Source organism: Tursiops truncatus, chromosome 4 (assembly GCF_011762595.2).
Source record: "Tursiops truncatus isolate mTurTru1 chromosome 4, mTurTru1.mat.Y, whole genome shotgun sequence".
Lineage (NCBI taxonomy): Eukaryota > Metazoa > Chordata > Mammalia > Artiodactyla > Delphinidae > Tursiops > Tursiops truncatus.
In genome coordinates this window covers 34,045,109-34,069,929 of record NC_047037.1, presented here as the reverse complement: position 1 = coordinate 34,069,929, position 24,821 = coordinate 34,045,109, and the positions used below count along the sequence as shown (strand labels likewise).

At 36.1% G+C, this 24,821-nt stretch overlaps 1 protein-coding gene across 7 annotated transcripts in view; it reads right to left on the bottom strand.

Annotated features, from left to right (window-relative positions):
* NPHP3 (nephrocystin 3) overlaps nucleotides 1-24,821 on the bottom strand; it is a 60,767-nt gene that overhangs the window by 33,504 nt on the left and 2,442 nt on the right. For all 7 annotated transcript variants that reach the window (XM_019934171.3, XM_033855384.2, XM_033855382.2 and 4 more), the window contains exons 2-17: nucleotides 24,600-24,725; nucleotides 23,874-24,024; nucleotides 22,005-22,157; nucleotides 20,492-20,625; nucleotides 18,923-19,083; nucleotides 16,526-16,682; nucleotides 13,674-13,748; nucleotides 12,180-12,353; nucleotides 10,131-10,234; nucleotides 9,039-9,153; nucleotides 8,639-8,782; nucleotides 8,053-8,150; nucleotides 6,896-6,998; nucleotides 6,391-6,473; nucleotides 4,832-4,970; nucleotides 2,252-2,416 (exon numbers count right to left, since the gene is read on the bottom strand). In XM_019934171.3, coding sequence (XP_019789730.1) covers nucleotides 2,252-2,416; nucleotides 4,832-4,970; nucleotides 6,391-6,473; nucleotides 6,896-6,998; nucleotides 8,053-8,150; nucleotides 8,639-8,782; nucleotides 9,039-9,153; nucleotides 10,131-10,234; nucleotides 12,180-12,353; nucleotides 13,674-13,748; nucleotides 16,526-16,682; nucleotides 18,923-19,083; nucleotides 20,492-20,625; nucleotides 22,005-22,157; nucleotides 23,874-24,024; nucleotides 24,600-24,725 — 2,082 coding nt within the window. The remainder of the gene's footprint in view (nucleotides 1-2,251; nucleotides 2,417-4,831; nucleotides 4,971-6,390; nucleotides 6,474-6,895; nucleotides 6,999-8,052; nucleotides 8,151-8,638; nucleotides 8,783-9,038; nucleotides 9,154-10,130; nucleotides 10,235-12,179; nucleotides 12,354-13,673; nucleotides 13,749-16,525; nucleotides 16,683-18,922; nucleotides 19,084-20,491; nucleotides 20,626-22,004; nucleotides 22,158-23,873; nucleotides 24,025-24,599; nucleotides 24,726-24,821) is intronic.

Sequence of the window (24,821 nt, the reverse complement as noted above, 5' to 3'; positions counted from 1 at the left end):
TTAGAACTGATGAACAAATTCAGTAAGGTAGCAGGATACAAGATTAACATACAGAAATCCATTGCATTTCTTTATACTAATAATGAAACACCAGAAAGGGAATGTAAAAAAAACAAAACAATCCCTTTTAAAAATCACATCCAAAAAAAAAAAATATGGAGGAATAACCCTGACCCAGGAGGTGAAAGACTTTTATGCTGAGAACTACAAAACATTAATAAAGGAAACTGAAGATGATTCAAAGAAATGGAAAAATATCCCATGCTCTTGGATTGGAAGAATTAATATTGTTAAAATGGCCATACTACCAAAAGCAATCTACAGATTTAATGTGATCCTAATCAAATTACCCATGACATTTTTCAAAGAACTAGAACAAGTAATCCTAAAATGTATATGGAACCATAAAAGACCCAGAATTGCCAAAGCAATTCTTAGGAAAAAGAACAAACCCTCCCAGACATCAGACAATACTACAAAGCTATAGCAATCAAAAACATGGTATTGGCACAAAAACAGACATATGGATCATTGGAACAGAATAGAGAGCCCAGAAATAAACCCAGACACCCACTGTCAATTAATCTTCAACAAAGGAGGCAAGAACATACAATGGGGAAAAGACAGTCTCTTCAGCAAGTTGTGTTGTAAAAGTTGGACAGCCACATGTAAGTCAGTGAAGTTAGAACACACCCTCACACCATACACAAAAATAAACTCAAAATGGCTTAAAGATTTAAATATAAAAGACATGGTACCATAAAACTCCTGGAAGAGAACATAGGCAAGACATTCTCTGACATAAATCGTACCAATGTTTTCTTAAGTCAGTCTCCCAAGGCAATAGAAATAAAAGCAAAAATACACAAACAGGACCTAATCAAACTTACAAGCTTCTGTACAGCAAAGAAAACCATAAAAAAACCAAAAAGACAACCTATAGACTGGAAGAAAATATTTGCCAATGATGCGACCAACAAGGGCTTAATTTCCAAAATATACAAACAGCTCATACAACTCAATAACAAAAAAGCAACAGAATCAAAAAATGGGTGGAAGACCTAAATAGACATTTCTCCAAAGAAGACATACAGATAGCCAATAGGCACGTGAAATTATCTCATCATCGTTAATTATGAGAGAAATGCAAATCAAACTACAATGAGGTACCACCGCACACGAGTCAGATGGCCGTCATTAAAAAGTCTACAAATAACAAATGCTGGGGAGGGTGTGGAGAAAAGGGAACCCTCCTACACTGTTGGTGAGGATGTAAGTTGGTGCAGCTACTACAGAAAACAGTATGGAGGTTCCTTAAAAAACTGAAAATAGAATTATCATATGATCCAGCAATCTCACTCCTAGGCATATTTCTAGAAAAAACTATAATTCAAAAAGATATATACACCCCTATGTTCACAGTAGCACTATTTACAATAGCCAAGACATGGAAAAAATCTAAATGTCCATTGACAGATGGACATTCATGAAAAAGAATGAAATAATGCCATTTGCAGCATGGATGGACCTAGTGATTATCATACTAAGTGAAGTAAGTCAGAAAGAGAAAGACAAATACTGTATGTGGAATCTAAAATATGACAAAAATGAACATATCTGTGAAACAGAAACAGATTCACAGACACAGAAAACAGATTTGTGGTTTCCAAAGGGAAGGGTGTGGGGAGAGGGAAGGATCAGGAGTTTGGTATCAGCAAATGCAAACTAGAATATGGAAAAAAAAAAGTTATATTAGTCATTATTTACTATGTGCTAGACATCATGTCTAGGACCTTACCAGGATCAATTAATTATTTACCACCTCAATTAATTATCTTTACAACCCCTGAGGTAAGCTGCAAACATCTGCCCAAGGCTCAGAGAACTTGCCCAAGGTTACATTAAGCTGTGAAGAGCTGGGCTGTGTATTGAGGCAGAGTGACTTACAGAGCCCAAGTTCTTAAAACATATATAATATACCAGCAATTCAATGAAATATAAAATTGAAAAAACTACCTTTTAAAGTAATAGCCATTTCACAAAGGTACTTACTTCATAGGAATAATATTAGCCAAATTTGGTATCTAACCTAAAATCACTGGAAAAAATTTTTGTAATGCCAAATTTGAGATTTCAATTTTGTCTTGTAATTGAAATATTTGAAATGATGTGGTATTATATAGCATAATACATATGCGATGATATGTGGACATTTCAATAAGTGAAAAAACCTTATTAAGATAACATTTACCTGTAGATGTTGAAACTTGAGCAAACCACAACCATAAGTCAACAAACACATTTTGTGTAAACTGTGAATAAGGGAGGTCAAGACAGCCCAGGATAGCTCAGGATAGAATTCCATCAATTCTGATTCACTCACACCATTGTGACTAACATTTACAAGGCAGAGAATCTAGGGAGAAAAAAGAATTAACAATGATTATAAAGCACTTCTATTAGTAACTAACAGCCATTAAAATTTCCACAATTCTTTTAAACTTTTTAACTTATTTGAATTTATCATTCAAGTGATTTAATAAACTAAGAAACAGATTTCTTAAAATAAAACACACTTTCCAAAAGGCACTAATAAGATAGTGTACATATAAAGTCTAGCACACCAAAGATAACACACATATAGAAAAAGTTTAGTGAAAATTAAAACTGCAGGAAATGTATTATTAAAACTAATGACAGAGTTCTGATTCTGGGAAGATGGTGGAAGAAAACAGTCCTCCTACTACAAATGCCTGTTAATGTCAGATAACATGTAACAAAACATTTCCAAAAGCACAACTGAACCTGCAGAAAAGAAAGGGAAATCCCCCAAGTATCCCAAATAAATAGGAAACTGAAAATTAGAGGGCGAAGTGCTGGAGCTGCTGTCCCTGGGTGAAGTGAGGAGAGAGGATAAGCAATAGTCTCTTAACTTAGCTTGGGTTTTCACACCCACCGTCAGGATGGACGGGGAGCCTTTAAGCTCTGTGAAGCAAGGAGCTGGAACTATGATAGAATGCTTGCCAACACAGGGACCTTTCAAAGGCTGTCCCCTTAGTGATGGAGTGCCTGAGGGAAACAGCAAACAGACAGAAGACTGTGGGCTTAGAGGCAGAATGAAAAGTCAAACCCAGGGGAACCCCCAACCTGAGAAATAGACATAAAAATGGATCCAGGTTAAAACTATAAGAGTTCTGCAAGGTTGCTAGTAAATTTCCAAAAATTAAACTGAATAACCAGAAACAAACAATTTTAAAATGTTATTTTAACTATAAAGTCCTTAGAAACAAATTTTAACAGAAGATGTTTAAGACTTTTATGGGGAAGAAGATAAAATGTTATTGATAATCATCATTCAAGAAGATGACTAAATAAATGGAGAGCTATTTAGCTTTCCATGAAGGAGAAGACTTATATGATAATTTCCCCCAACTTAGCCTCTAAATCCAACCCAACTACAATTAAAATTGCATATTGACAGGAATAAAGACACAGACCTACTAGAGAATGGACTTGACGATATGGGGAGGGGGAAGGGTAAGCTGTGACAAAGCGAGAGAGTGGCCTGGACATATATACACTACCAAATGTAAAACAGCTAGCTAGTGGGAAGCAGCTGTATAGCACAGGGAGATCAGCTTGGTGCTTTGTGACCACCTAGAGGGATGGGATAGGGAGGGTGGGAGGGAGGGAGACGTAAGAGGGAAGAGATATGGGAACATATGTATATATATAACTGATTCACTTTGTTATAAAGCAGAAACTAGCACACCATTGTAAAGCAATTATACTCCAATAAAGATGTAAAAAAAAAATTGCATATTGAGTGTCCATGGCACTTGCTGAGCCAATTCTAAAAATACATGTGGGAAATTAGCCAAGACAACTATGGAAAATATTAAGAGGGGGTTTGCCTAACCAAATATCAAAGCTTACTTTAAAGTTCTAATAGTTAAGACAGTGGTACTGACAAGGAATAGTAAATTGGAACACAAGAGCCTAGAAACAGACTCTTGTTTATATGTGAGCTTGATATTTGACAGATGGCATTCCAAATCAGTAGAAAAGATGTATTAAGTACAATGAACAATTAACTAGCTGTATTTTAAAAGACTGAGAAGTAGCTTCCTGGGAATTCCCTGCCGTGGCCCAGGTTCAATCCCTGGTCAGGGAATTAAGATCCCGCAAGTCATGTAGCTAAAAAAAAAAAAAAAAAAGAAGTAGATTCCTTCCTCACACAATAAATAAAAATATATCATATGAGTTAAGGACTCACACATGAAGAACAAAATTATAAAGTATTTTGAAGGGAAAAAAAATAAGAATACTTTTATGATAGCAAAGGATTAAAAAAAATAAGATACAACAGGCATAAGCCATGAAAGAAACTGTTGATAAATCTGACTTCATTAAAATAAAACTTTGTATAATGACGCCATAAAGTTAAAAGACAAGAACAGGAAAAAGACACTGAGTTGCAAACTCTATAACAAAGGATTTGTATTCAATATGTAGAACATTTAAAAACTCCTAACAGATCAACAAGAAAAAGTCAACTCCGTTAAAAAATGGGTAAAGGACTTGAACAAGCAATTCACCTAAGAGGAAACAAGAATAACCAAGAAGCATGAAAAGATGAAAACTCTCCATGATAATCAGGAAAATGCAAATTCCCCGAGATATCACTTCTGGCCACAGCACACTATGGTAGTGGGTATAGTATATGCTCGAAACATATTTAGCATTACACGGATTTACTGTTTACTTCAATTCACACACAAATACAAACAAGGCAAAATAATCTTCACTTTATAAGTTTATTACACTTTACCTGTTTCATTAGCTCTTTATCCATATCATTTGTCATGGACTCCTGGATAGATCGAAGAACAAGTCTATATAATTGAACAGTATCTTGACACTGGAAACACTGAAGAAGGATTTTATCTAAATTGCCTGCTCTCCCAGCACTGTTGGAATTGAGAACAGATTTAATTTCTTACAGTCTGCCAACATCTGTGAAAAACTTGGGGTAAATAAAAACAGTGCTCTATTTTAACTCTACGTTTTGTACTGTTTAACTGATAACAACAGGAATTCAGTAAAACATGACACAGGAAAACATTAGTTTTATGGGGCTGCTAGAGTCATCACAGTTATTTTAGTGTATTACCATTTAATTCAATTCAATAAACATATGCTGGGACTTAACTATGTATCAAGTAATTACTATACATTATGGAACATAAAAATGAGTAAGACATGGTTCTTATCACCTAGAGGCATGCTGCCTACATACAGGAAGCAGGAAAATAATTATAAATAAGTATTATTAGTTAGCCATGCAAATTAAATTAAAAAAAATAGAACCAGAATTTGGAAAACATCAGGCTAAAGAAAATCAGTAAATGGGGTTTGTTTTAAAATATTACACAATATTTACCAGTAGTTTCCTTTTTAAATACAAAGATATGCAAAGAATAGGGAAAAAACAAAAAAATGGTTCCATAGTCCCTCTTAAAAGAGATAATTTCAATAACTATTAGGAAATGCATGACTCTCGAACTGTACTTATGCAAGCCACTGATGTTCACAGATGTACCGCCACAACTCTGGGGACAGCGAAAATATCAAATATCATGGACAATTCAAAGTTTCAGAAGATTTTTTTCGTTTCAAATTTGGTGCTTCAGGTGAGAATGTGGAATTAAGAGACAAGAGTACTAGATTTAGTGTCTAGAATATGAGTTGTGCTAGGATTACAACCTACTGTGATGAATACCAAAACAAGTGTTGATCTTTTTACCTCTGGTTGCGAACAGACAGAGTAGGTGAGGCTGTACTGAAGAAGAAGTAAAAGTAGTAAAACTCTCTACTGCTTATCTAAAGGCAAATTATGAATGGATTTCTAAAATAGAAGACCAATTGTAAGATGAAAGGTTTATCAGGACGTGGAACAGAGACAATTAAAAATTCCTACCTACATACCTACCTACTGATAGTGAAAGACACCTGAAATAACATTTTTATGCCTTAGTTGTCTCCTCACTTTCTCAAAGCTACGGGCCTCAAGGAGGCGACAATGAGCACTCCTGGGTAGGCCCCAAATTGAGGCCAAAGATGGCCTTCTTTTGCAACCTCCAGTCAGGAGAAGGTTATTGTGATGAAAACCAGACAGATATATCCAACAAGTTCTGATATTCAAGGACTAGCAGCAATCTTCAGTCATAAGTCACATTCTCATGGTTGTTAGTATGACTGTTAGAATACACAGAATCTTAGTGGCCCAAGAGATTGTCATAATGATCAGTTTTCAGTTTCACACGGTGAAGAAGCGTTCTGCAGCAAACACAAACATGCTGAAGATGACATAAAATAACCACCACTTACCACGCAATCATTTTGCCGAAAAGAGTGACATAAAGGGCATTGCAGGTTGTAGCAGAACGACAGTGTCGTTCTAGCTTCTTCTCCTGCACCAGTTTACCAAAAAACAAAACAGAAATACAAAACCACCCTGGAATTAAGCGGTCTTTACAACCAAGCCATCAACAAATATCCCTGCAGAAATAACACGGTTCCTGCCACCTCATCAGCAGCATCACTGCTGTGTGGTACTGGACCACAGATGCCATCAACATGCAAATGCTTTTTTGCTTTTAAAATACTGCTTAATATAATATAGTAAACTTTAAGACCAAAGTTTTTTTTATTGCTTCTTCTATATCTGTTATTAGTTTAAGAGTAAATGCATTTAAGAAAGTAATTATTACTAAGTTCCAATTTTCCTTAGAACCATATAGAGTACTAAATTGAATTTTAAGTCTCATATAAGGTGTTTTTATAAGGAAAGCTATAGAGAGTAAAAGAAAGCGGCAAAATTAAAAATACTTACCTGCTCTTTACTCAGTTTAATGTCTACAGAGTGGCATTCTGCGATTATAATAGATTTTGCATCTTTAGGATTTAAAGGGTCAAGATGAAGTGTAGGCCACAACCTTTTATTTAAAGAAAAGAAAAATGAAATTCTCTTTTAATAATACAACAAAGCTGTAATCTACCCACAAGACTAATCAAAGTCCATTACAAGAATTAAATTTTTATACTGCCTTCATAAAATAAACAAAATTAATCTCTGTTAATCATATTAATAGTATTTCATTTTTTAGCAATTAATTACAACAAACACTGTTATAAATAGCTTATACACGAAGTGTATAACATTTCCAGTTCTATACCATCAGTAAAACAACACAGGTATTAGTGTCTGTGAGGAATAGTGTCAGACAGTCTTCGTCCACAGATTACTTGTAATCCAATTAGAATTTACACCCTACAACATCCATTCTCAATGGCGTGGTGAAAATTGTTTGTTGGGGAGGGGAAATCTTACTCTCTTTATGCATAAAGCAGAAATATACACACATATTTATTTATATTCATGAATTGATATATGATATATGTATGGTATTAACACTTCTTGGTAGGTGATTAGGAAGAAAATCACTAACGGGCTCCTAGGGTGGAGAGGCAAAAATAGGTCAAGAAACACTGCCTTACAGAACTCAACCACTGCATCCCTTTTTGAGGACTGTTAAGGTGAGCTTACATTTCAGGACCACAGGTCTCTGGTCTATTTTTCCTAGCCCGGCCTTCCCCGTTTTCCTCACCCATAAATTTAACTGCCTACGAGACATCACCAATTGGAGCTACAATCGGCAACTCAAACAAACCATGTCCAAAGACAAAAGTCATGACCTTTGCTCCACAAACCTGCCCATCCTTTGTGTTTCCCATCTCAGTTCATGGAACCATAGTTTACTTAATTTCTCAAGCCAGAAACCTGGGAGCTATCCTAGCTTTCTTTCTCACATCTCTGATCTAACCTCCCACCAAATCCTATAGATTGCATCCTTTTCTTGAATTTGTCCACTTCTCCCCATCCTCACTGACATCATATGAAAAATATGAGAAATACACATATCAAAAACCTTTCTTTGTTTATACTTTAAAAAGTTCATGTAATCTGAAAGAATTAAATTTAGCACTTACCTCCATGCTGGAGGGCATGTTTCCACATTCACAGAAACAATTACTCTTACATTCACTGGCAGTGGATCTATCAGCCATTTCATGTGTTTTTCAACTTGCTTAAAAATATAAAAACAAAATTCCATCTATTAATTCAAAATATTTCAAAAGCAACCCAATAACAGATCCCCAAGTAAACTGAAATTCTCATTAAATTTCTCATTATTATTAAGGATAAAATCTTATTTTTTGGATGATTTATCTCAGAATATTAGAAGAACAAGTGGCAAAACACTACTATCACTGATCTGAATTCTGGGCATGTAAGGAAATGTCAAGGCCCTAAAACCATGTCAAAATGAACAATATTTGCTAATTGTGAAAATACAGTTTGTCCTTCCCAATAAGATACTAGCAACTACTGGCATATATATATATATATATATTTTTTATCTACATGCTTCCTCTCTAGAAATTAAGCAGAAATAAAAGAAACAACATCAACATTTTCTTCTCACAAACATATGATTTAAATGTTTGCTATAGTCACTACAAATATTTTTGTCTCTTTCTGAGTATATCAATAGGTTAAAAAGTGAAAACATACCTGAATTTGATCTATAGAATCAATAATGATGATGATGCTGCCTTGATGACGGGCAGAGAGTTTTTCCAGCCAATGTGGAAATTCTTCCAGAAGCTTAGCCGGATCCAATGTCAGAGCAGATACTGACCAAGAATGCTGCATCAACTACAAGGTGAGAACACACGCAAATTAAAGTAGCTACACTGTATCACAACTGGTGAGAAGTATTTCTGTCTCTGCATTTTAAACCAAAATTGTCACCAAAAGGACCCAGCTGCATTGAGTATAATTTTTAACCTTATGCAAAACCAAAACAAATGTGTAATACTGAAAATTGGTTTATCATCAGGTACTCAGGCCTGACAACTTCTGAATCTAAATAAAATTTCTGATAACTCCAAAAGATGGTGTATTTTTCTACCTTTAGAGTCAGTCGTTTAATAATCAAGGAAGACTCTGAGCTGGTTGACATGGGCCTCCCCACAAAATGAGAAAGAATTAGTGTGTTAGGGGAATTCTTCTGTTGTAACTGAATCCTGAAAGAAAAAGACCTTTTATAAGACTGATGAAGCTCCTTTACGGTCAACAAAAAAAGAATTCACAATACATTAAGCATCAAATGCTACCTGTTAGTAATTACATGGTCAGTCAATTTTGAATTAATACGGGAAATTTCCATTTTTACACCACTTTTAGATTCTTTTAAATAAACCATTAAAAATTATAGCTTCATTTTAATTACAAATTGGTGTTACTAACGTAAACCAAAACACTATACATTTGAGGTTAAAGTATTAGTAAAATGAGCATTAACCTTTAATTACAAGTATGTTATTAAAGGAAAAAGGAAGTTTCTTTGTTAAGTACAAAAATAGTATTTCCAAACATAACTCTGAATAACAGGGCAATAAAAAGGAAACAACATACACTAACTCCTCAATGTAAATAATAACTATAAGTGAAAGGAAATGGTCTTACCACTTGTTTTTCAATAATATGATGAACTAAAATAAAACTAAGAGTTTATTAGCTTATATGAACCTTAGTCCATAATTTGAAGAACTAGTTTGCATTCATAGTAAAGATTATCCTTTATTTTGATATTCTTTATGATTTATTACACTCTAAATAGTCAGTCTTTGTCTTGTTTCAAATATTTAAAATCCCAATGAAACTTTTATGATGAAGCCAGTAATTGAAAATAAAGGCACATGCCCTCTATAATTCACCTAACTCCATGCCACAGTGACCACTCCCTTAGCTCTGACCTACATAATTTATGTACACAATCACAAATGCTCACATTTCCTATTCCTTTCTCATTCTGTATCTTCTCTCTAACTTTCAAATTGTATATATCTCAGGGCATGAGTCTGTTATATTACTCTTTTTGCTTTTTTAATGTTCAGTACAGGCCCTGTAGCAAGGTAGACATCCAATAATTCATTTTGTTGAACGAGCTCAGTAATTCAAATGATGACAACGATAACAATTTAATTGCACTGAATCATACCACTTTGATAAAAGAAGGGACTTTCCAGAGCCTGGTCCTCCAGATACAAGAAGGGGTGGAATTGGTGCTGGTGCTGCCACTAGATCATTAAGGCGCTGGTAATACTAGAAATAAAAATGAATTTAAATTGTGAAAAAGAACATGCCTCTTAGAACACTAAATAGAGTCAATTTCTGATTATCCTCTGAAATCAGTGGAGAAAAGCTGCATGAAAAAATGAAATCTACTTTTAATCAATAGCACCCTCATAACTGCTTATTTTTATGGCTGGTTAAATATGTCCAAAGTAGTAAAACTAAGAATGGGCCCCAATTTCTCCTACCATAGTATTAATGGATGAGGGGCAACCTTTCAGATCCCCATGGGGCTTTGCACCATTCAGATGTCCTGCAGAATGCTGCAGAGAGACTACTGCATTACCCCAAGTTCCTGAACCATGGAAAGTACCACAGGTGGCCTTGAGGGCACCAGCAGGCATCCTACATCTCCTGGTCAGAAGAACACCTGTCCAGAAGAACACCTGTCCTGTCTCAGTTTCCAGAGAAACAAGAGAGGGTCTTGTCTGGGGCCTTGGAGTCTCCCAACATGCTACTGAGAACCAAGCTAGGACACCTGAGATCTTTCTGAAACTGCATGTGTTCCATGCAAAGTCTGAGAACTCCTATTTCCTAGGCTTTCCCCAGATAGAAAAACCTTGTTCAGAGCTGAAAAGGACATGCTCAGAAAACTGAAATATCTCAGTCGTTATAAAGGAGTTTCCAAAGTCATCTTGGGGGTTAGGATGTTTATTAAGTGTACCAGTGGTCTAAATGATAGCTGATGAGGAATCAAAAGAATGTGTAATAAGTAGTTTATGCGAGCTTTAGGGTAGCAGAAATTTCCAGCAACTACAATAAATAATTACTTGGTATAGTTTTTCTATCAATTTTTCTGTTTGTCATATCATATTCCCCAGGAATTCAAATATTTCTCATAGAAATGATACTTCTCAAGAAGAAAAGGGCTTAATTGATTTATGACCTTGTAAATCCTAACAATTTAGTTCGTGGTCCCAACTAAAGCCCATTTATAGACCCATGTTTCCCACATTAAGACCCCTTGCCATAGAAGAAAGCATAGGATTTGGAGCCAGAAGACCTAGGTTAAAATCTCACATCTGCAATCTACACCCTGTATGCTCTTAGGCAAACTATAATCTGGACCTTAGGTCCTTCATTTATATAATAAAATAGTGATAGCAATTCCTCTCTTATAAAATGACAACAATTTAACATTTACCATATGCCAGGTACCGTGCCAAGTGCTTTATGTGCATGACCTGATTTAGAACCCCAAACAACCATGTGAGATAGGTGTTATTAATTATCCTCATTTTACAGACAAGAAAGTCAAAGTTTAGAGCTAAGTAACTTGATCAAAATCCATAGTGAGGAAATGGTGGAACCAGGACATAAACACTGACAGTCTAAATTATGAAAGTCATTAAAAATCCTATAAAAATACAGCTGTGACAGCTACTGTAATATTCTTCAAGATATTAGTTCTTATATTAATTTTAAAATATTATTAAGTATTTTTGAACTTGAACACAGATTCTTTGTGCACTTCTAGTTTTGTTTATTTGCTTAGATGTTTAAGGATGCTGAAGGACTGACCTGCCTACTGCATTAACTACTCTGCTTTGTTTTCTGAATGTTTGATATTTTGATTCCTCCAAGAATTGGAACAATAGAGAGCCTTCCTATTTTTATCAAGTTTCCTAGGTATCCTAAACTTGGTCTGGTGAATTGCAAATGGTAGCATAATAAACATGTCGTTGATAAATCCTAATCTGTAACTAAACATGTTTGATATTCGTAAGTATATTTGAATCTCACACATCTTTCATATGATACAAACCTAAGCACATGTCTCAACATGGATAATTAAGCCATGAGGGCAGATACTAACACAATCCTCAACCTTGACTATAATTAGGTGAAACCACAATTATGATACAGCCTTTAAGCAGTAACTGATCTTTGTTGGAACAATACTCCAAATGCTTACTTTCTCAAATCCCAACTCATGGGCTGAATTTGAAGCCTGCTGAAAAGCTTCCATTTGCTCTTGTTCATCATGTATGTCCCACAGAACATCACCAAAATCATCTTCTTCTGGAATAGAATCTTCACTGCCCAAATCCTTAGTTTCCAGGTCTGTAGTTTCAAAGCCCAGGATGTCCTGAACACCAAGAGCAAGCACACAAAAGCAAACAAAGGAAGTGAAGACCTTGTACAGTATTGTCAGCACACAGGCCTAACGTGGCCCTCACCTACCTCGGAGGGCAAGCCCAAACCTATGGCCTTTGTATGGTACCTCCAGGGATCAATTTATAACTATAAAAATAAGCAATAGTTTAAAAATAAAGAAAAGAAGTAAAGAAATATTAAAATAATAAAAACAAACACCACTCTCATTCATTAAAAATAAAGTTAGAGGCAATCTGGTTTCTGAAAAATGTTACACAGTATCTTTGGTTATATCTGGCTGGTGAACAATTTTAAAGACCGTGCTAATGTCTAAGAAATATGCTGCTTTACATTTTTACAAGCATTTAATTACTAAGATGGGGTTTCTTGATATCAAATATCTCTGCTATGATGTCTAGTCTTTATATTAATCACTGAAAATATGTTGTCCTACAAATGGTAAAGTTGGTCAATATGTCCATTTTCACTTACTGCCATTTACTCTGTTCAATTCATCTTATTTTGGGGCTCACTCTTTTTCTCTGATAACAAATCTGCATACTTGTAACACAAGTTAATTTAAAAAAGCAATTTAATCCCTTACTTCTCAAATAGGGTCCCTGGTACCCTGAGGGAGGGGCCAGCAGGTAAGGATAAACACAAGCTAAACATCTGGTGCCCATTTTACTTGAAGATAGGGAATTATTTTTCTTTTTCTTATCATTATTAGAATTTTTGCTGATACATAATTTTAAATGATTTTTAATAGTAAAAAAGGACAGGTAAACATCAAGCAGAATATATAATTCACATAAAGTTTCAAGATAATACTGAGACATCATAGAAACTTTCAGTTTGAGACACCTCTGTGATCCATGATCTCAGACACCTAGAGGTGTGTTTTCACCCCTCTCTATTGCTAGGGGGATAATGTGGTAGAAAAATTCAAGACAGATTTTTCTAATACACAAAAACTCAAGGTGCACACAGAATCTAAGGAGACTCTCTGTCGAATAGGGTGAACATTATCCCTCATATACTTCCTTTTTACCTACCACTTTTGTAATCCATTTTATACTTAACAGATATTAAAACATCAAATCGTTTGTGAGACAACTGAGAGATACAGATACATGGTACTGGGAATAACACAATAATACCACCAGATGGACTCTTGCCAGAAAAGAGGGCACTTTACCCCGGTATTGTTTTCAAAAAAAACCAAATACGGGATTTTCTCTGGAAAACCCAATTTTATTGAAATCACTCTTAAGATATTTGAGCAGAAATCTTACAGGGAATGCACATTTACCTGTTTAATAATCTTTTCTACGTAAATATAGGTTTTATAGACTCCTTCTGCAGTATCTCCTGAGTGATCAATGATCTGGGGGGAAAAAAAGAAGTTTAACAACAAGAAAAAAACAAGACTAACAGGAGGAGGAGGGGGCGGTAAACACTTTTAGAGTGCTTATATGTTAGGAACTGTTCTAAGTACTTTGCATATATTAGCTCATTTACCCTCACAACCCTACGAGGGAGGCACTGTTATTCTCTCCATTTCATAGAAGAGGAAACTGAGGCAAGTTAAAAAACTCGTCTAAGGTCACACAACGGATTTAGTGTGAACAATGTTGCAAATAAAACAAAAAGTATGCTTTCTGTTTTGCTTATGTGTCCATCTGAGAAAGTGACTGGAGTTGGTGATACCAAAACTCTGTCCAGAACCTGGTGTCACCACTGAAAGTCCACTTTGGTCTGGATGATGCACACACCTGCCCATTTTGACATGTGACAGCAGGAACCTGTTAAGGAACCAGATAGGTGGGATGGTGTGTGCTGGGGCCCTGGTAGCAGCGTCTGCGACCCCACGGTGCATAGTGAGGCCATGGAGCCTCTGTCCCTGCCAGCACTTGGACGCAAACAGAAATAAACTTTATCATGTGGAGCAGAGAGTGTGGAAAATGTTCCTAAGTTTGGCTTGATTCTTTCAGCTCACAGCCTTGGGGGAAATAGTTTTTATTTTTTTCTTCTTGTCCTATAACCTGAACACATAGGTTCATATAAAAGCCCTCCCTGAATAGTGCTTGCTTTCTGCCTGTTTGTTTCGGAAGGGTAACCAGGGTAACCTGAGGAAATATGGAAGGGTTGGGGTCCCAGGTTGTAGTGGTCAGAGGGAACCAACCTTTCATTTGTGGGAGACAATGGGACCCCCTCTGCTTTCCCCTGTGGGCTGAGGCCTGGCACACAGTAGGTGCTCAACAAATCTGTGGGTTACTTATGGAATGATCCAGAGGAGTGGTGGGGGGAGGAGCCACGTGCCAAGGCGGAGGGAAGCTCCACGACCTTCACTTGGGGGACAGGTCGGGGAGCTGGTACAGAGGACAAGGCAATCCCCCCACCGCCGCCCCAACTGTCACTCTCAGTTCCTCCCCTGCTTGGCTGGGGGGCTTGGCCCAGGGTGAAAGGAATGGTCTTTTTTCAGGAAAATTCCAATGGCTGAATTCTCACACTTCTGCTTCAGGTAAGAACTTGTGGATACCTTGCTAATCAATTCACCTTTGTGGGTATGAACATTCCAAAGCTGGGAAAAGCCCAACACCAGCCTTTATTGTTTTAATCACTCTGCTGAGTGTCCCTTCTCTTGATGTCCTGAATAAAGGTCATGTTTTTTTTTGTAAACACACACACATATACACATATACACACGTACACATGTGTATACACACGTATGCATGCCAACACATTGACACACACAGATGAGTTAAACAGCTACTTTAATTTCATCTTATGTATTCTGTACCATTCAATACACATGACCTTCAAAATCCATCTTTATGCCAATAAAGCAAAGAAGTTTGCTACATTTAAATTTATAATCATAGTAGAGGGATCTTATTTGACTCCTATATAAAAAAATTCATCCTCTAGTATACTAATTTTTAAAAGCAATATTTATAGAATAAATAGAAAAAAGATAAAGATTAATATCTTTCGTCGTGGCACCTAGTGAACTAGGCTGGTACTAAAATAATTCAAACAAAGAATGAAATGGCTCTGGAGATTAACTGTAATAAAAATGTACTCTTGTCTTAGACTCTTCACTATGTTATGCTGGCCTCAAGAAAAATGCCTGTATTCATATTTGATCTTATTTTCTGGCTAGGCATAGAGAAACAGAAACTTCGTCAAATCCTAGGGTTGTTTTTGATTGTATTCTTAACACTAACTATAAACATTTACTATAAACATTTACCAAGTTAGTAATGCAAAGCCTGTAATCTCTATTCTAAAATATATCCTACCACGCATCTAGGGATGATCAAATCCTTCTACTCATCATCAGTTTTTGGCTTTTCCCAATGCTTTCAGGAAAGGTTACCATGAAAAGGCTCCTCCTTACACTAATCCTTGGTCAATAATAGATAGAAGGACTCTGTGCTTGGGAAAAAAGCACAGTAGAGATTCTGATTTATCCACTACAGATCATACACTTTTGAGGCACATATTGCTGTTGATGCCTCTCTTTCTCTCATAGTCCACAACTAATCTGTTAGGAAATCTATTGGCTCTGTCAAAATTTATCCAGAATCCTACTGCTTTATTTTTTATTTTTTTTGCGGTACGCGGGCCTCTCACTGTTGTGGCCTCTCCCGTTGTGGAGCACAGGTTCCGGACGCGCAGGCTTAGCGGCCATGGCTCACGGGCCCAGCCGCTCCGTGGCATGTGGGATCTTCCCGGACTGGGGCACGAACCCGTGTCCCCTGCATCAGCAGGCGGACTCTCAACCAGTGTGCCACCCGGGAAGCCCCCTACTGCTTTTTATCACATCCTCTACCACCACCCTGGTCTAAGCCACCAGCATCTCTCATTTGGATGACGGCAACAGCTCTCCACCTCTGCCCTATCCCACTACCTTCCCTCCAAACCACAGTCGATTCTCAACACAGTCAATTCTTCCTCTTTGGTTAAATCCTTCAATGGCTCCCCACCTCACTCTAAGTAAAAAAAACAAGGTTCTTCAGCATCGGCCCCGATGACCGCTCCTACTTATGTCCCCTCACTCGTTCTGCTCCAGCCCCGCTGGCTTCCTTCCTCTCCCCAAACACGCCAGCGCCTCTCTCTGCCAAGCACAGGTTCTTAAAAAAAACCTATGAATTTTACCTTGGCTTTGTTGGTCTTGTTCAGGTTAGAAACTTGATCAATCAGGTGCTGGACAGAGTCAGAACTGACTTTCCCATCTTCCAAACGATGATAAATTAATCGTGGTTTGCCTTCAGGGTTTTTCAGAAAAGCTTCTTCACAGTCTTCCAATAACAGGCTAGATTGGAAATCAGTATTTCTTGTGCTATGCTGCACTGTAGCAGCACACAGTTAGTCAATTAACCTAAGTGCCAAGAAGGGGGATTTACTACAATGACAAGCGGCCAGAAAAGGCCCCGCTGCAGAATAAGCGAAACTTTCCAAAAATGGTTGTTTTTATAGCTCTGTTCTAGCTTAGTGTCAATATTAAAGTATAATATATTCACTAGCAGACAATGAGAGTAGGTACAATAAATTAAATTTTAAAGCATACATAATTTTAATATTTTAAAATCTAATTTAAAAAAAACTTCTCAAAAATACTGTTAAACATTGCTCAAAATAATGGTCCATGCTCATGAGACTTTGCAAATAAATGGAAAACCTAATTCTATTCACTATATAATTTCAAGTTAAAACACAAAAATCATCAGCCTCAAGGTTTCAAGATTTTTCTCTTCTCTAATCCTTTAGCCTCTACTCATTCAATAAATGATCTGAATCCTTATACCCCAGATACACTGTAAGAAAGATCCAGAGGCAGATGGGGAAGGTTAGATAGCTATTAAAATCTTGACTGTGGTAAAGGTTAAAAAAAAATTCTAACTATGCTCAATGTATTGTAACTACAGTTTGTACCATTCCTATTTAAATTCCAGAAAAATCTTCAAATAACCTACTAGTGTTTTCTACACCACAAGGAAAACTAAACAATTCCCCTTTCTAAAAAGCATTAAATGAAAGTTTGTCTAGAAAGGCAAATTACTGTGTGTATACAGGGGAAAGCCATTATATGATTCAGAATTTGCGTAAAAAACTAAAATACCAGCCCCAATACGAAACAGAGAAAAAAAGCAAAAAGAAGAAAACAGAAAGAAAAAACAACATGGTTTTAAGGATTAAAGCATTAATAAGAGAAAAACAACAAGTGAGATATACTATCACCTAAGATAAAATACTACCTAGATATTAAAGAATAAAACAGGATATAGTCTTTTTTTTTTTTTTTTTTTTTTCAGTACACGGGCCTCTCACTGTTGTGGCCTCTCCCGTTGCGGAGCACAGGCTCCGGACACGCAGGCTCAGCGGCCATGGCTCACGGGCCTAGCCGCTCCGCGGCACGTGGGATCTTCCCGGACCGGGGCACGAACCTGTGTCCCCTGCATCAGCAGGCGGACTCTCAACCACTGCACCACCAGGGAAGCCCCAGATATATTCTTAATATAAAAACAAAACAGGAAAATAAAAGAGGGAAGGGGAGGTAAAGGACTCCAACTAAAGGAAATCAAGTTGAAGGAATCCTTAAACTTATTTTGGGAAAAGGTTCCTTGACCACGTAGCTCCTTGGCCACCCGGTCTCTGGGTAGAGTCTTAAGGATCAATGATAGGTTATATTGCAGGAACTCTCATAAAGCTTAGGGCTCCAAACACTTCCAAACACAGTTAAAGTCAGAGTTGGTCCTCAATAAAAAGAGAAAAATGCTTTGGAAGGATTAAATCCAATCAGATAGAAAATATAGAAAGAAAAATTAACTTCTTATTTAACCTCCTATCTATCTTACTTTGTCTTCTATCTATATATCTAACTGGTAACAAAAAAAAAAGCTTCATTTGCAGACTAGATTCATTGATGTGATTATATTTCACATTATAAGAAAACTGCTCACTTTACTGGATTTAAGTAGTTAGCTCCTCAGAGAATTAAAAATATGATTTAACACCTATGCAAGTGTTCAAGTGCCTCTCAATCTGTATCTGAAGAAAGAAAATAATGAAGGTTAATGCTGATTATTGAAATCAGGGGTCACCACCTTCTTCTGTAAAGGGTCAGCTAGTAAACATTTCAGGCTTTGTGGGCCATACAGTCTCTGCTGAAATACTCAACTCTGCTGTTGTAGTGTGAAAGCAGCTGTAGACAATACATAAATGAATGACCATACCTGGGCTCCAATAAAACTTTATTTATAAAAACAGGTGGCTGACTGGATTTGACCTGAGGGCCATAGGTTGCTGACGTCTGATTAAAATGATCTTTACATTAATGATGTTAATCTTATAACCTATTAACAAGCCTAACAGCATGAAACTTTTAATTTTTTATTTTATTCACATATTAAAAGTCATAGAATTTACTGAATTTCATGGATTGTTTTTGATTGTAAGAATGCAATTAGAACTTATCTTTCAAGTTCATCTGGTAATCTCAATTTCTATTTATGAGTTTAACTTCTATAATAAATTATAGAATTTTCAGCTTACCTTGGTAAGGTTAAATGAATGAATAAGATAACTAATGAACTCTTCTCAATTTCCCATTTTCTTACAGTGAGGTACTGATTTTCAATATCAATTGGAAAATACACAGCATGGAAAAAATATCCCATTGTCTCACACATTCTTTTAAGTTTAGGTGAATAGTCCTAAAAACAAATTAAAACATAAGAAAGCACAGCTTATTTAACTAAAGATCTAGTCAGCTTCATACTACTTAAAATCAAAAAGGTTATGTTGTATATTCTCTGATTTAAAACTTTAAAAATTATATGATCACATCGTAAAGAAAATCTTTAAGAGAAAAGGCAAGTTTCTCTATAAAATAAAAATAGTAATAGCTTAGCAACTTTCCTGTTTCCTAGCTCAGAAAATGATTTATCTCATAATAAACCTAAAACAACAGGAGTAAAGTATTAGACTATTTTGCTTTGGTAGTTATTTATTATTATTATTACAAATGACTTTTGTTTATTGTTATAGGGTGAAAAATGTAAATCCATAGATTTATATAGTAAAAAGTGTCCGCTGTGATATATTAGAACACTAAAGCAAACAGATATAAAAATATGTTGGTCTATAACAAATTAAGGCACTTAGTATGATGATTATTATTATGCAATAAGTTAGTAATTCCCTCAACATGTGTTTGGGAACAGCCTATACTCAATGAGTAGAAGCTTTGGTTTTCAAAATACTTTGTCTTTTTACCAAAACTGAGTATTATCAAAAAGGAAAGCTAAATGAACTTATTAATCAACAATCTGGATGATGTTAATATAGCAGGTATAGCATGTGACATGCATATTTATTTAAAATTCAGTTAGAACAGTAGTTGGTAAACTTTTCTGTAAAGGGCCAGATGGCAAATTAATAACAGCTTAAGAACTTGGCTGTTCTGGCAGAGGTTTTTGTGGTCCATTTAGTCTCCATCATAATTTATTCTGCCATTAGTGAGAAGCAACCTGAGACAATACATTGCACGTGGCTGTGTTCCAATATAACTTTATTTATAGACACCAAAATTTGAATTTCATATAATTTTCATGTCAAAATATTCTTCTTCTTTTGATTTTTTTCAACCGTTTAAAACTGTAAAACCCAATCTTAGCTCTAGGTCATACACAGACAGACTGCAGGCCAGATTTGGCCCACAGGCTGTAGTTTGCTGACCCCTGCCTTAGATTAACCCCAATGGCTGCCTTGAAAAATTTAAAACCATGACAAGGATTAAATTTTGACATAATCTGAAACAGATTCAAGAATAGAGCTGGCAGGTATTAACTATAGCAGGCACCATCAGTAAGGGCCGTAAACACTGTGGAGAACGTGTAATGAAGTTTTCAAAAGCATAAAGTTCTAAGGCCTTAATTTGAATATACTGATAATACTGAGTAAGACGTTTTCTTAAGAAAAGCCCAAGATGCTTCCTACTCTTTAAGACATAATCTAATGGGTAGTAAACTACTTGGTTCAGGCAATCAGTAGTATCATAACCAGGACACAATATTAACTTTATTTTAAATCAGTGAATACAGAATTTATAAATGCCCTCACCTTAAGGAAAAGATCCATTTCGGGCTGGGTTTCATCTGTATAAATGAGGTAACATCTGACAGTGTTACTCCACAGAGAATGTGAAAACAAGGGGGTAACTTGTAATAAACTAGCTACAGCAATATCCCAGTCATCTGAAAATAAAATTTCTCATAAGTTCCCGAAAAATAATTACTAGAAAACATTTGACAAGATGATTCCCCAAAAGTCTGAAAGAAAACAACAGGCATCATCTGATCTCACTTGTAATACCGACAAAGCTTCTAGAATAAGGTATCAGAAGGCAATCAGTTCTCTAACCTCAAATTCTATCCTGGGGCACAAAGCAATCAATGTCACCAGTGGTCTTTGCTGGGGTACCCGTGGCTCCAGTCAAATGTCAGGGAACTAGGCAACATGGGCTGTTCAATTAGTTTGCTACTTGAGGAGAGCCTACATTCCCAGGCTGGCCTATAGTTTTATCTACTTATTATTTTTGAAATACATTGAGTCAAAAAGAAAGTTCAAGAACGGTACAAAAAATAACCAAAAGATAGTTAGTGAGAATGAATATTTTAAGACATATTTGACTAATTCAAAATGCATAATTAAAAAATAATTTTCATTTTGCTAATAGATAAATAATTTCAGGTTTTTAAAAAATTTTATTTATTCATTTATTTATCTTTGGCTGCATTGGGTCTTGGCCACTACGCAAGGCTCTCTCTAGTCGCGGTGAGCAGGGGCCACTCCTTGTTGTGGTGCATGGGCTTCTCACTGCAGTGGCCTGTCTCTGTCATGGAGCACGGGCTCCAGGCGCGTGGGCCTCAGTAGTTGTAGCACGTGGGCTCAGTAGTTGTGGCTCACGGGCTCTAGAGCACAGGCTCAGCAGCCCTGGCTTTAGTTGCTCCACAGCAGGTGGGATCCTCCTGGACCAGGGCTTAAACCTGTGTCCCCTGCATTGGCAGGTGGACTCCCAACCACTGTGCCACCAGGGAAGTCCCTATATTTCAAAGTTTTAAGAAAAGAGTGGAGCTACTTATAACATTTCAGATCTGAGGTGGTATTGAAATTCTGAACAGATCTTAAGAGCTGTTTTCGATACCAAATTATATAAAAGATAATGAATAAGAATACTATATTATATAGCTGAAGTTTTGTACTCTACTCCACAACTTCTCTAACCTTCAACACCATCAAAGATGCAGAGGGAAGACTAAACACTACTGTTTTTCCGTTAATCTACATTAGGCTCTCACCGCTCAACTAAAATATCCGAGAACTCAGACCAGAAATTCAGTTATTAGAACCTATTGGCCAGTCTGGCCGGGAGGCACCAACTGATCCTGATGTGAATTATGTAACTTCATCATTCCTGGTCAGTGACAAGCACGAGTACATGATGGTTTGACAGTGGAAGACACCCAGAACACAAGTCTCATGCTCTGCTGATGGCAGTTTTCCCAGCATAAGATTATAGTACACAAACAGTCACTACCATTAACCAAGGTAATTGGCAAATGGCGTGTGTTACCTCTGTTGACGTTAGCAAAGGGTCCTTCTATATCTATAGAACTAAGGGCAAACTCAGGGCCCCGGAAAGACTGCTGAAGCTGAATCATACTCCCTATGGAGGGCTCACTTCCCAAGGCTCCACCAGTCCAATACTCGCACTGGGGTCCAGCAGCTGTAAAAGCAAGAGATTTCATCTGATGAAAACCAAACTATATTGGAATTTCAAAAACTTATCATATATATTCAATGGATTTCTAATGCAAAAAATACAACAATATTATAAATACAACAGATATTCAAAGTTTGATTTTGAAATCAAAACAATGATTTTGAAAGTACTTTGCCACCAACTTCTGGCAAGTTCTAAGGTGGTGGTTAACATAATTCTGGTTATTACCTCAAACTTAAAAAGGGGATTAAAAAGAGAAAGATGAAAAGAAATTAGGAATACAATAACCAAAAGAATTATAATAACAGAGAGGAGTTAAAAACACCCCCCAACAAAAAAATTCTAAAAAACATTCCTAACTATATGATTTAGGTATCAGTGTAAAATGTGAAGGAAAGAATTTCAAAGGAAGACTATTACTAGCACACCAGTAATTAATATTGGTAATTCATTAGGATGTAAGCTAAGGATGTAAAGAGCACATTTTCTTTAACCTCTCAGAGCAAAAAAAATTGTCTGAATCAATAGGTACTTATGAACACGTTGATTTTTTTTTAATAAATAATAATTCATGGCATCCTTGACTAAACATAAGTAAACTGGTATTTGGGCTAAATCTCTGGCAAAACTGAGATTATTATTTGTGGGTGACAAATAATGAGTGACATTCCCTCAAGCATTCCTTCTTCATGTTTATATCGAAATAGGAAGAAAGACCTATGAGGAAATATTAACTCGTTTTTATTAACTTGCTAAGAGAATTAGAATATAATAGTTTTGAAACCCTGTACATTTTAACATATGTCAATACTGAAATAATCACGAGGACTAATGCCATTAAGAATCACTTCACTTTTTTTTCTCAAAAGTTAGTAATAAAAGTCCCAGGATGCTAGTTGCCATATTTCACTCCAAAATACATCAGTTTGTAAGAATATAATTATAGTTTTTTTAATAAATGGTAGAGTGACTGCATTTTTCCACCACATTTAAAATAGAATATTTCTCAAAATCAATCACACTTCATTATTATTTCCTTGGAACACAGTGGACCCTTTCAGTCTATGATTCCAAGTTTTTCTTTATTTCTAGAAAAAACACTTTCTATGTTTAATTGTAAAACAAAAACTTTAAAAGTATTTCACAAAACTGCATTGGAAACCACTCAGTGAAATATTATGCAGATATTCTGATAGTTGTAAAGAATATATCAATTATGTGGAAAAATAATGTGACATAGACTACTGTCCTCCAACATCCATTCTTCCCTTCTTCCTTTAGTGACACAACCCCAAATTTTATGTGGATACATGGCTCTCCCGCTAATGATTACACTTTCCCATCTTCCTAGGTAGAGTTCTGGCCAATGGGGTTTGAGTAGGAGTAATCTGTATATCTTTCAGATTGTGCTTTCAAGGAAAGTAAGGTATTCCCTCCCTCCCCCTGGCTAAATTGTAGATGTGATGTTGGGACTTAGAGGGGCTTAGACCAGAGAGAGAAAAGCTATGGGTTAAGGTTGGTAGAACAATGAGAGAGAAGGAACCTCAGCCTCTACATCATGGACTTCATAGAAAAGAGCTGTCATAACAACTGAGAAAGAGAAAGTGCAACTCTATTTGTAACAGCAATTACTTATAAGTAAAAGGATTCAAAGTTGGCTCTATAATCATTATACCTATATTGAAATCTCAAAATATTATATATAGGAAATAAATTTACCAGTAACATCTGTACAGTTGTCATCTGAATCAGACTCTCCAGGATCAAATACATGGATCCCCTGAACCTGTAGCCTCTGAAGTTTACTCTCCAACTCTCGCTTGGCCCTCAATAAATCCTGAATTTCATTTTCCTTGGTCTCCCTAAAAATCTTTAAAAGAAGGATTTTAATTTTGAAACCGTTTTCCATAATCAAAAATTGTATCAGCAACTTTTAAGAGAAAATTCTTTCTTTCACAAAATCAATATTCATTTGGTCCTTGATCTCCCCTTTTGTAGGATGAATAATCTGAGTACCTCTACATCACTGTTTTGTAACTGGAACCCACTGGAATTCCAGCAGGATGTGTGTCTGTAGTGTGGAGCTGCCTTGTGTGCTACCTGATGTTTAGCAAATTTGTCCCCCTCCCATTTAATGCCAGTAATGCTTATCCATAGAAAACATCCCCAAACATTCTAAATGCTTTCCCCTAATAGAAACACTTTCCTTTCCCGCTCCCCCCCAGATCCCTATTAAAATGTTCACTTTTATACCTTTTCTTTGAAACTACCTTAAGTTTACCTCGTCCAACTCAAAAATGTAAAAAGTGCTTTAGTTTAGTTCTTATAACTTTCATGGCTCCTACATCATTTACTTCTGGCTATTCATCGCAGTATTATATGAACTTTTAAAATATACTGCTTTTATTCCATATCACTTTGGGGATAAAGATGTATGAAATTTACCTTAAATTGCCTCTTAACTTTATCTCTGTCATGTTCAAATGTAGCTGCTCTCTCCATTGCTTGATATTTTGCTTCTAAAGCACTTTCCTTTTCCCGAAGTATCTTCTGGTAAGTTTTCTGAAGTGCCTGGAATAATTTACCTCATTATTTATAACAAAAATAGCATGCCTCCCAAATTTTACATTATCTTATATACATATTAAATATCTTAGAATTTTAACA